This window comes from Phyllostomus discolor, chromosome 2, assembly GCF_004126475.2.
Source record: "Phyllostomus discolor isolate MPI-MPIP mPhyDis1 chromosome 2, mPhyDis1.pri.v3, whole genome shotgun sequence".
NCBI classification, from domain to species: domain Eukaryota; kingdom Metazoa; phylum Chordata; class Mammalia; order Chiroptera; family Phyllostomidae; genus Phyllostomus; species Phyllostomus discolor.
In genome coordinates, this window is record NC_040904.2 from 185,950,086 (window position 1) to 185,963,584 (window position 13,499).

At 40.4% G+C, this 13,499-nt stretch overlaps 1 protein-coding gene across 1 annotated transcript in view; it reads right to left on the reverse strand.

Moving 5' to 3' along the window:
• Positions 1-5,468: 5,468 nt before the first annotated feature.
• PIK3C2G (phosphatidylinositol-4-phosphate 3-kinase catalytic subunit type 2 gamma) overlaps positions 5,469-13,499 on the reverse strand; it is a 263,031-nt gene continuing 255,000 nt past the window's right edge. The window contains exon 34 of the mRNA XM_036019298.1: positions 5,469-5,732. Coding sequence (XP_035875191.1) covers positions 5,580-5,732 — 153 coding nt within the window. The 3' untranslated portion in view covers positions 5,469-5,579. The remainder of the gene's footprint in view (positions 5,733-13,499) is intronic.

Consider the following 13,499-nt stretch of genomic DNA (forward strand, 5'->3'; position numbering starts at 1 on the left):
GGTGATGCTTGCACAGCATCATGAATCTACGTCATGCTCACAAATAGCACAATTCATAATATTAATAATAACTTTTATTTAATACTTCAAATGAAGCCTGCCCTGTAGTAAAGGAAAATGTGAAGATTAATGAACAAGGTCACAGAGGTGAGATAAAATAAATTCTGGTGGGAGTGGGAGAGCTGGTTGAATAAAAATCAGCTCTAGAACAGCCTCTGGTGTATTTTCCAGAGGCAGCTCTTCTTCCTTGGCAGGAAAAAGGGCAGGACTCAGGGAGGATTCTTCAGGCAAGCATGGTGGGATCTCATTCTAGTCGGGAGATGAAGTTCTGGCTGGACCTGACTCCAGGACTACTGCAGGAGCAGCTGCTGGATGTGGCACCACAACTGAAGGTGGGCACCTCCCCAGGACTGGAAGGGCCTCTTGACATGCCCCAGCATCCAGCTGAGATATACTAGATAGAGGCACTGGAGGAGGGGCTGGCTCAGCCTCCTGGGCTCCTGCTAAAGTTGTGAAATGGAAAACAGCAAAAACACATGCCTGTATGTCTAATCATTCTCAAAAAGACAGAAGAGAGCCAGAGCTTTCCAGAGAAGCCTCAGCTCCAGACGCAACCCAGGATGACCTCCTGATGGACAGACATATGGGTGGTATGAGGATAGTGCCTGCCCCTGGACCACCTCTAAGGGTTCTTCCTGTGTATCTGACACTGAGTCATCCCGATAAGATCAAGATGAATCCTTCCCAATCCCACCATGATATCCCCCAATTTCTTACCCTTTGACCCCGAATCCTTTGTCTGTAACCCTTTGTCCATAACCCTTTGTCCCTTCTGTGAAGGTTGGCACCCTGCTCCATTTTGGCCACAGGAATTTTCATCTTCCTGTGGCACCTAGGAGGCTTCCAGGGGGGTGTCATTTTCTGAGCAGGTAGGGGACGTGATTCCCCAGGTGCTTCACTGCTGACAATGACCTCTGTTTTGTTTCTGTCCTTAGTGGCTTGGCCAACTTGCCCCTCACAACTAGTAATGGGACTGAGACCTACATTGATTGGCTGTGCCATTTGGCCAGGTGCTGGAGCTGTGAGAGGAGAAGATATCACTCACATGCCTACATTTCCAATGGTCCCGCAAACACAGAACACAGCCAGAGCCTTCCAAAATGCTACAACTAACATCCCACCCTAACTTGCCCTTTCTGTGGAGAGTCCAGTAGATGGCACCTTTGAGGCAGGTCTTTCTGGAGCCTTTTTTGGTATTCCGTGTGTCTAACACTGACTCCTCACCACAATTTGCCTCCAGTCCACTCCCGCCCCTCCCCCTCCCACCTTCTCACTCTGGTGTCTGCTTCCTTAGGCTTCAGGTCATCAGGTCTAGTTTGTTTAAAATGGGCACCATATTCCAGGTTGCAGACAAAAACTGTTAGGATTGCATTGAGGTTGGGTATCTTTGGGGTAGGTGTATTTCTCTGTCCTTTCACTGGCCCTTGTGTCCTGGACCTCTGGTTGGCCAGAATCGCTTTAGCCTGCTGTGGTCCTCAGCAGTGTGGTGAATCTTCTCATCACTGTTGGAGACAGGCCCTGGTTGTTTGTCCATCAGTTGGTCCTCCCGGCTTTGTTCTGAAGTTGTGAGAGGAGAAAAGATCACTCATGTGCCTGCATTTCCCTGTGCCTCCCACTGACAGACATAGCCTGGAAGCCACAGCCCAGGACCCACCCCAGCATGTCCACCCCACGGACAGTCCAGCGGATGGGTGGTCTGAGACCTGACTTGCTCCTGGCCAGCCACTGAGGGTACTCCCTGTGTGTCTGGCACTGACCTCTCCCCACAAGCTTTCCTGCACCTTCACTGCCACTCCCACCCCACCTGCCCCAACTTCTCACCCTCAGACTCCACCATTTTGAAGTCCACGTCATCTGGCCCTGTTTGCTTAGTGTGGGCAACCTGCTCCATGTTGGCTTTGGAATTATCTTCTTTCTGTGGAGCCTGGGCCACTTTGGTTGAGATGTTCTTTTCCATCCATGAAAGGGCCCTGGTTCCCCAGATTCCTGGGTGGCAACAGTGATTTCAGGGTTGCTCTGGGCCTCAGTGGTGTGGAGCTCCTTTCCCTCCCTGGTAGAGATAGGCTGTGGGTCTGCATCGACCACCTGTTGCTCTTCCACAAATGGGGCTGAGCTCTGCAATGACAGTGACCAGTAGCTGGTTGGGAGGCCTCAAGCCCTGCTCAGCCCTAGTCACTGCTGCTTCTGCCCATAGGACTTTCTGCTTCAGTGTCAGGCCCAGCCCTGTGTTTGCACAGACCTCCACCAGGAAAATTAGATTGACCTCCAAGGCTCCAGATAAACCTCCTACACAGGGCCCCATCCATACGCCACATCCGCCCCACCAGGCTTGACCTCGTGTGTGGGCATGAGTGGCTCGCCAGTGTCCTCATCAGCTCCTGCTTGGGGCAGGCCAACCTACGTGAACCCCCTTAAACACACACACACACACACACACACACACACACACACACACACTAGGCAACTTAGGGCTGCTCAGGTGTGATCTGAGTGTTGGCCTAGCCTGAACAAAACCACCCTGGACCACCCTGTGTTACCTCTGTGGTCTGCTGTGACAAGGGCCACAGGCGTCTAACTTGAGTTTAGACCCAGTGGAGGTCTCAGTGTGAAATACGATCATCCTTGCCTTTTTTGAGGTCATAGCTTGAGACATAGACTGACCTGACCTGACTGAGGCACCCCATGCCTGCTTGAAGACCCCTCCCTTGAACCTGCTCTGGTTCCTGCCCCAGAGGAGGGGCTGCCTCTGGAAAATGCATCAGGGTCAGCTCTAGAGCTACGTGTTGATCCTGCTCTCCCTCGCCTATCAGAATTTGTTTATCTCCATTCTTTAACCATTTTCTTTTATTGCTGTTTTTTTTCTCTATAGAGTGATGCAGTTTTTTAAAAAAATTTGTTTCTATTATTGGAGGGGTTTTGGGAGGTTTATCTTTTCCTTTTTCTCTTTTTATCCTTCATTTTTCCAGGGTATGATTTATTTTAAATTATAAGTAAGAGTTATTGTTTATATTATAAATTGTGCCATTCCTGAGCACGATGGTACCTTAACGATGATGCTGTGCCGGTGTCACCGCTGTCTAGTTGCAGGGCGTTCCGTCTCCCCAAAAGGAAACGCTGCATCAAAAGTGCTCACTCCCTGCTCCTCCTGCCCCTGGCAACCCCCAATCTGCTTCCTGCCTCCGCTCCTTTACCTATTAGGACATTTCCTATAAATGGAATCTTACATTAAGTGCCTTTTTGTGTCTGCCCACCTCTGTGTGCTGTTTATATCTGAAATAGCATTTTTGTTATTTGAAAAGGAAATCCCAGAGAGATTAGAGATCAGATGTAAAAAAAAAGCCCTTTTGGTGAGTACATGCATAATCTCGGGGTAGAGACTGCTGTGCTAAGTGTGCCCCAGAACCACAAGCTAGTCAGAAAACACCTGGCTCATTCTGTGCCCAGAATAACAACAACAAAAAACAAAGAAAAAGAAAGAAAAATGCAGAAATCTGAAAAGACAAACCACAAGCTGGAAAGTGTTCCTCACAACACAAGGCCAGAGAAAGTTTCAACATCCCTGTGGTACAGCAAACTCTTGAGAGTCTGTGTTCTCTAAAGGGATGAGGGGCAAACACGTGCACTTCCAGCGAGAGGCAGTGCTCACACCACTACATGTCAGAGGTTCCTGACCTCCCTGATGGGGACCCATAAAGTGTTAACATTTGGGATAGAGCACTGTCCCCATCAGACTGGCAGGCTCCTGCTCTGGCAGCAACCAGCCCTGGGCACAGAGCGAGGAAGCAGAGGCCCCAGCAGATCCCCACAGAGAAAAAGGGAAAGGCGCCTCCTTTGGGAGGACAGTGTGCAGGACCTGTGCACGTTTCACAGGTGCTCACCTTCACCTCGAAGTGCTCACCCTAGGGGGCTACCCCACAGAAATTCTTGCACAAGTTTTCACAGATGCATTTTCAAGACTACCCACCAGAGCACTGATGAAACAGCTGGGAACTGGTAAAATACTAATATCCATGGAGAGGGGATAGGACCCACCAATCTGGGTCCACATGGATGAGGGAGGCTGAGCAGCTGCTAAAGTGGGTGCCCACAGATAAGGACCCCAGGAGTCCTCTCACCTGAGACATGTGGCACAACCATCTGCATCCAGGTTTCGACTACACCTATTTGACTACATACATGTGATTTCAATAAGCAGACAAGCATGAAAATGACATGATACTGTACATAGAGAACCATAAAGATTTTACAAAAAAATGACTAGAACTGATCACTGAATTGAGTAAAGTAGCAGGATACAAAGTAGATATCCGGAAATCAATTGCATTTATATACATCAAAAATGACCTCTCAGAAAGAGAAACTAAGAAAACAATACCTTTTACAATTGCATCATAATAATAAAATACCTAGGAGTAAATTTAACCAAGGATATAAAATACCTGTATTGGAAATTATAAGACACTGAAGAAAGAAATTGAAGAAGATACAAGTAAGTTTTATCATGTTCATGAATAGGTGGAATTGACATCATTAAAATGTTCATACTTCCCACAGAAATCTATAAATTCAATGCAATTCCTATCAAGACACCAATGATGTATTTCACAGAATTAGAACAAATATTTCAAAAATTTATATAGAACCTCAAAAGGCCCTGAATAGCAACAATGATCTTGAGAAGGAAGAACAAAGTTGGAGGAATCACACTACCTAATATCAAACTATACTATAAGGTCATAGTAATGCAAACCACATGGCACTGGCATAAAGACAGCCACACAGATCAATGGAACAGAATAGAGAGCCCAGAAAAATCCCACACCTTTACAGTCAATATTCAACAGAGCAAGCAGGCACATACAGGGGGCTAAAGAGAGTTTATTCAATAAATGGTTTTGGGAAACTGGACAGATACGTGCAGAAAAATGAAACTACATTAACCACCTTGTCACGCCACACACAAGAATAAATTCTAAATGGATTAAAAACTTAAATGTAAGATTCAAAACTATAAAAATCCTAGAAGACAACATAGGCAATAACATCTTAGACATTGCTTGCAGCAATATTTTATCTGATCTATCTCCCCAGGTAAAAGAAACAGAAATGATTCAAATTTTAAAAATCTATTGCAGATATAATTATGTCTTAAACTAATGAGACTTATTTTCCTGTTTCTTAGAAAATACATTAAAAGTATTGTTTTTAAGTAGGCACATGATTAAAACAAAGTGTGAACTTATGTTTGGTTTAAAAGATGCTTTAAATTAAAGATCCTGTATTACTTGACATACTGAATTCTGTACAAATGGCATTCCATTTAAGGAGAAAGGATTAAAAAGAGTGAAATGCTGGTAGAGACTAACTGACTATAGAAGATTGACTCTGGTTTTCTTTTTCTCGTGTCCTTAATACACTACAATGTCTTTCACAACTAAAATGTTCTGCTCATGACAGAGATGCTCAGAAGTGAAAAAACACAAGCAGTTAATGAATAACGCACATTTTCACAGCAGTGGTCAGATTATACTGTTTCCTAGTGGGTACCATTTTTCTTCATTGAGTGGGACACTGCAAAGTTGGATGTTAATTGCTCCCACAAATGTGCTTTTGCTCTTCACAATTAGCATTAAGACATGTCCTTGGAGCTCCGTGACTTCGTCATATACCACCTGAAAGGGAAGGAACAATGAAAAGATAAATCAGATATGCTAAATGTACCTTTTAAAATATTGTTTTTAATATAAATACTTCACTGCTAATATCTTGTGCTTGGAATAGATCAGTTAATGTTTTTAGAATCCTTCATTTCTAACTCTAATTCTCAAAAGCTAAAGATTCTGCTACAATAATGAAGTTTAGTGAAAGAGTATTTTTATAAGAAGCTTAGAACACACTCTGATTTCATTAATACTTGTCCATCCCACATTTAATAAGATGGCAAATCATGCTCTAGGAAGACATTTAAATACACTTCACCTTTTAACTGTCCTTGAATTTTTGGTATAGCACTGAAACTTGAACACTGTCTTTCTTTGGTGAAGGCTAATGAGGAAAGCAGACCCATTGCCATGACTTCTGTGTGCTATTTTAATGCAGTACGGCAATATTTGTTTCTACATGTGAAGAAGTCACTCTGTGGTTACTTTAATTTATTTAACTTGCTTTATTTTTAATTATGAAAATACATGCTCATTAATTAAAGTGTTAATGAAACAAAAAAGAACAAAAAGAGAAAGCAAATATTTCTATTTCTACCATTGGGAGATAATTACAGAACATTCTGATGTTCTTTTTGTTCTCTATAAATAATCCCATTTTATGAATCTGAGTTGTAATTAAGCTGTATATACAGTTTTGTATCTTGCTCTTTTTCACTTACTAGTCATATAACTGTTTTTTGAAGGGATATGTTTAACTGTGTTTTATAATATCCAGGAAGTAAGTGAAGTCACAGACAGTACCCCGGCTGCCTGCAGCGGTGAAGAGGCTGAAAGCGTAGTGCTCTCAGGAAGCTACTTACGCATCAGGAACGGAGAGGGAAGCTGTGTGTAAATCCAACGTGCTTCCCAGGGAAACTCCTTAAGCACATTTAGAAAAGCAGTTTCATACGCTGCTTCAAGCTTGCTTGCTTTGTATAATAAGCTACAAGATAGAAAAACGCATTCCCTATATATGCAAAAAAGAAGCAGAGGAAACAATTTAGGGGGAAGTCCTTTGAGTCGACTGGGAGGCCTCCAGTGTGTGTATGGATGTGGTTTCTGGTCCATCGTACTGGGACTTGCCTGTCATTTATGAACCATTAATTTATCAGTGAAATTCTGTTCAAAGTCTGTTAGCTGCTCTGAACAACAACTTACTTGTCAAGAAAATAATTCCATCAAGGATGTGAGATCCAATACTGAACGTGTTAATCCCGCCTACCCTGCTTCACTCAACAGCCCCTGGCCACCTCCTCTTTTAGAGTCCTACTCCCATTCGGGACAGGAGATTGTCTTTCCGGTTTCCTAGAGCTGCTCACTCAAGTAATCCCATTTCATCCGCTGAGCACCCTGGGGATAATAAGGGAACTGAAGGGCTGCTTTAAAAATCTCAAAACCCTACCACTGTAATTCATCCTTTTTATCGGCAGCGGATGCCCAGCGTGGACTCTCTGAACCATTCTCTCCTCCTGGATTCTTACCTTTCCAGGACTTCAAAGTGAACTCCTTTTCCTTTCTCTCCAGTGACTGTTTTGAACTGTCTAAATAGTTGCCCATTGCCCTTGAACAACACTTGCAGCAGATAAATCCATCTCCTATTTTATAGAGAAATGGACCAAGGGGTCCTCAAAGTGTTACTGTAAGTGATGTCAAACAGTGGAATAATTCTAAGCCTTAGGTCCTTGGGAAGTCTGGCTTAAGAACTCTGTGACTGATATTAATAGGTCTTAAAGATGTAACTTTAAAATAAATATATCCGTTATTAATATTTACATGAATCTGTTGTCAATTATATGTTCTCTTATTTGCATAATGGTGATTATAATATTTATCGTTTAACATTGTGGGGAAGAATAAATGAGATAATGCATACAAGCCTTACCACAAAGCCTGGTACATATTAAACACTAATAAATTATAGCTGAATAAGATCCATTAAATACACAAAAAAGAACAGTGTTTCTTGGAATTTTGGTTTAGTTGACTGAAGACAACATTTTAAGACAGACTAGAATCTCTTAGGTATTTGGTAAATTGACATGCTCAATAAGTCACTTTAGAAATTAATTGCCTTCTTGGTTAAAATACAAACATTTGAACTCTGAAGTTTATGTCACTTTATGGATTTTCTGCCTTGTGCTTTATTATGCATAATTTTTAAAAATTGACATGTTTTATAAGCATGCAATCATTGTACAGTGTAGATGACATATATCTGTTCATTTTTAACTGTACCCACAACATTATTAAAAAAATAAGCATTCTTTTCTTACTGTGCAATCAATAATTAGTGGGTAATGCTAGAGAAGTACACAAATAATTATATTCTTTGAGACATTTCCCCCAAATTCTTTCATCTGTCTTTTACCTTCCATACACAGACCAAAACTGCACAGCTCTTTTGATTTCACTCTATGGTACTTTTCACCCACAGGCATGAGCCAGTCTTCACTGCCTCCTGACAAATGTTGAATTTGTGGGTTTGAAATTGTTACATCCAGCAGAAAAACATTGTCTAAAGTAATTAATATCTATTGACTTATATACAAGCACTCACTGTATCATATTTGGCACCAGGGTCTAGTAAATAGTTCTAAAGTGTATTTTATGATTGCAGTGGGAGAACGATACTATGGAAAGTGAAGTGTGTCTAGTGCTGGTGGGGAGAGGAGTGAGGAGGCGGGATGAAAGGGAGAGTTCAAAACCATTGAGAACAGCACTTTGTGGGTGCAGAGAGGGAGGGATAACAAAGCTGAGTTTAGGTTGGGTAAATGTGGGCTTTGTGATCACTCACTTTGGAACCTGCAATCTGGTTATGTGGTCCTGGTAAAACTGTTTGACCTCAGGGTCTCAGTGTCTGTTTACAAGCAGAATTTTCATGTTCTGAATAGCAAATGAGCAGACCATGCCAATAACAACAGCTATAGCTTACTGAGTATATCATATACCTAGTGTTATGTTAGATATTTGTGCACATTCTGGAAAATATTTTAAGGTATGTAAAGCACAGAAAGTTTATGTTCTGTCCTTTCTAATTTCTCTTTTTGCTTTATAATAGGATAGTACCTAAGAAAGGAATCCAAAGCAAAAAATACATTAACTATACTAAGATAATTTTATTATAAGATAGAACCTCTATTTCTTTTGAATCCTTTAAAAAACCGATGGGTTTTAACCAGATGCTGAAGGTGGTGGAGTGGAAAGAGCAAAGGTTTTGAAGCCAGAATCCTAGCTCTGCTTCTGAAAAGCGGCAGTGCAGTTCCTACCGTCAGCCCTGCCCCACCTTGAACCCAGCCTCGTCTACCACTGGCATTCGTGTATGACGGGGCTTTTCAGGGAGACTGCTGGCAAAGCTCAAGATGTACCTGGGGAGTATCGAGTAGACAAGCATGGCTCTGTATGCAAATTTCAGGATCTGAAGGGTGGATACTAAGGGGACACTTGGCAATGTCCCTGACCCAGCCTCTCTCAGGTCTGGGTTTTAGGGAGGGAGAAGTCGATGAATAAAAATGGAAAGAACAATTTCATGAAGAACCTTGTAAGACATTGGTGATACAATGTAATAACTCTTTTGTATTCCTCTAAGAGATTATATGAAAAGGAGAGCGAGGCCATCCTCTCCCACTTCCCAGAGCAATGCACGGCTTTGGCAGCTGAGAAATGCCAGCCGTGGTGAGTGGCCCATGTAGTGGTCCTCAGGAGGCAAAGCAGGAGAGACATTCAAAACAAGGTATATGCCATGTGCTAGTTCACGGGGCTCCCTAGAAACATATAAAGTGTTCCTGAGGATGTACAGAACTGGTTGAGAGGTCTGGCACAGAATTGAGGGCTTACATCCCAGTGGAGGTCAAGATCAAGTAAAACCAGAGTTAAAGCTGATGGGCAGTACTGTTTTGCATTTCTCAAAATAAATATTTTTGCTATATTAATAGAGACACGGAACATATTGGGAAAATAAAAATATTATAACCCTTTTTTCCCTCATGGCTTTCTAAATTGAATCAGCTTTCATAATCACTTGCTTATATGATGATCATTACTATCAAAATAGTTACTTATCCACATTAATTCACATTTCTGAAAATTTGGACTGTGGGTAAGTCAGAGTTTGCTGCATAGAATACAGTCTTTAAAACAATTTTACATGTGCTCAAATATAAATGGGGTGTATTTATACTGTAAGTATAGACTGAAGGAGAGATTACTGCAGTGATTTTTAGTCAGTGTACCATGCACGTATGCAGGCCCAACATTATTAAAAGCCCTCAGAAAAGTTATGGACATAACAAGCCCATGATCTCCATGCATGTACACTTACTACTAATTTTTAATAATACATAAAGTTTGAGATCCTTAAAACGTAAGTTTATTTAAAGTCTCCTGAATTGTTAATGGCTTTTGGTAATGATGTGCTGAACGACTCACTGAGTCTGAGAAGGTTGTTGATATTGGAGAAGGGGGTCTTCCGCTCAAGAAGTATAGAAATTAGTGATATTGTTGGGAATTGTACATCTCAGCTGATGACATTATGACAAATAATAAAATGTCAAAACACCTTTCCTTACTAAACTGGAGAAGTCTTAATCTCCCCCCACTCTCTCTATATACGTATATACATATATATGTGAATATATTTATACACACATACATGGTTATAGTTTTATGTTTTATACACAAACACAACGTATCACTTATAAAACTACCCCAAATATTCAATTTTATAAACCTTTATAGGAGTAACTCAATTTTAAAGATACCAAGAAATACAAGACATTTGCTTGTCCCCAAAATATTTATAACATACTATCAGAAAAAATGTGTATGACTAAGGACGAAGTGAAAGATGATGAATGTGGTGTAGGAGCCCAGGAGGAGAGAGTGGTTCATCACACCCACGTGTGAAGTGAGCCTCAAATTCAGCAGAGAAGAACAGCGAGGCTGAACGCTGCCTGTGCTTCATCAAAGACGTCTTTGGTACCATTCAGAAAATGGCAGCTGTCCAACGTGACTTGAGAACATGGCTAAGCATGGGACAATCAATGGGCATGAACCCTCAATTACTGACAAAGGTGCAAAAGATATTCAGTATAGAATTGCCTTCCCAACAAAGGGTGCTAGAATTTGGCATTCATAGACCAAAAAGCAAACCCTAACCCAAACCTCATATTTTATTTTAAAAGTTAACTCAAAATGAATAATGTGCTTCATGTAAAATTTAAACTATAAAATATTAAGAAGATATATAGGAGAACATCTGTAGGACTTAGTGCTAGATGAGGAGTTCTTAGGCTTGATACCAAATGCACAATCTAGAAAAAGAAAATTGATAAATTGACCTTCACAAAATGAAAACTTTTACTCTGTGAAAAGGCCTGAGAAAAAGATGAAGAGACCAGCTACAGAATGGGGGAAAATATTTGCAAACCAAATATCTGATGAAGGACTAGTATCTGGAATATATAAACAACTCTCAAAACTTAACAGTAAAATGCAAACTATCCAGTTAAAAATGAGTAAAGACTTTTCAGTAAAGGGAATATACAGATGGTCAATAAGCACATGGAAAGAGGTATGACATCACTTATCATTATGTAAATAAAAATTAAAACAGCAAGATATCACTCTATACCTATTAAACTTAAATAAAAAAATAGTGATAACACCAGATGCTAGCAAAGATGAAGTTTTACTGGATCACTCACACACTGCCGGTGGGAGTGCAAACTGGTATAGAAAAAGAGTATGGCAACTTCTTATAAAACTAAATAGGCCATTACTATATACCCCAGTAATTACACTCTTGAACTCTTATCCTAGAGCAATTACAACTTAGGCTTATACAAAAATCCAAACATTGATATTTACAGCAACTTTGTTTGCAATAATCCCAAACCAGAGATAACCCAGATGTGCTTTAATGTGTGAACAGTAAAAAAACTGTTCATGACTACTATTCAGCAGTGAAAAGGAACTAACTATTGATATATGCAGCTACTTGGATGCATCTCTAGGAAATTAGAGAGAGAGAAAAAAAAGCCAATCTCAAAATATTCCAAACTGAATGATTCCATTTATGTAATATAATGACAAAAACATAGAGATAGAGAACAGACTAGTAGTTGCCAGTAGCTTGTGACCTTGTATTGGAAGGAGGGAAGTGTCTCTGGCTACAATACGGTATGACATATTAGAGTGGCACCAGGAATTTTTGTGATGGATCTGTTCTGCATCTTGACTGTGCTGGTGTCCCAAAAAATCTATACATGTGATGAAAATGCATACACCTAAACACACATATATAAGAGCACATGTAAGGCTGGTTAAATCTGAATAAAGTTAGTGGATTGCATTAAAGTCAACTTCCTGCTTGTGATACTGAACTATGGTCACAAAAGATATCACCATTTGGGGGAAAGTGGTTGAAGGGTATTTGAATTCTTTCTGTATTTTTTCTTCCAGCTACATGTGAATCTATAATTATCCCCAAACAATTTTTTTAAAAAGCTTATGCTCCAAGAGACAAATTAAGAAAATTACTGAGACAAGTGTTATGAATGTCATGTTTAGGGTTTTAACATTATACAGTAGGCAGTGAGGGACTTAAAAAATTAAACAGGAGATTAATAAATATGACTAGGTTTTGAAAGACATTTTAGGTAGAAATATAAAAGATTTAGTCAAAAACCATAAGGCAGGCATCAGTTAGAAGGCCATTATAGTAGCCAAAGTCAAAGAAACTCAGACAAAGAAACATAGTAGAACCAAGAAGAGCAGATAGATTTAAGAGGCAGGGAGCCACACAAGTAGAACCAATTGAACTTGGTGACTATCTGGACATGTGAATGAGAGACAGGTAGACAGCATTGGAAGTTATCATTTGAGATGGTTAACAGAGGGGGAAAGCCAGGTTTAAAAGTGGCTAGGAGGCATCCACATGAGCTCTTCAGTGATGAGGTGGAAGTGTGGTCAAAAGGTCAGGGAGAGAAGCCAGGGTTTGAGGAAGAGATTCAGATGCAAACTAAATATAGGTGATAAATGAAAATGTATGGAACACAAGATAATCTGAGAGAATAAATATCAAGAAGAGATCAGGGTAAACAGATGGCAGAACTACAATAAACAACACTATTTGAGGAGGAAGAATGTAAATAAAAAATGAGGGAGTGGTTAGAGAGGATAGAAAGGAATTAAGAAAAGGTGGGACTCAAGAAACAAAGGGAGGTGGCAAGAAAAAAGGCAAAGTCAACACTGCTGTTGTGTAACTTCAGGAGAGGAGAGCCTGAGGGCTCATGGGATTCAGCAATTGTCTGTAGATGCCACTTGCATAAAGCTCCATCAACTAAAGTCAGAATCCACACTGCAAAGGATTGAAGGGTGAAGAGGAAGTGATTGACTGCAGGAAATGTTAATTCTGTAAAAGTTTGGAGATGACAAGGAAGAAAAAAATTGGATGCTTTAGAAACATTGAGTTGAAGAGTTTTGTTTTTTTAAGATTTCTGAGTCAAGGATTCAGTGGATGAGACAGTCTTAAGAGCAAATAGTTGACTGAGCAAGGTGCAGAGAGGTAGGAGAGAAGGAACTGAGAATAAATGTAGGATTTGCCTCAGATAGAAGGAGGGGTTTAGATGTTCAAATTGTATAATACAGATGAAATGGCTGTATTTCATATAAATTAACTGTAATTTGATTTGTATTTTGTACTCTTTTTTTTTTTGGTTTTTCAAATGTGATTTTATG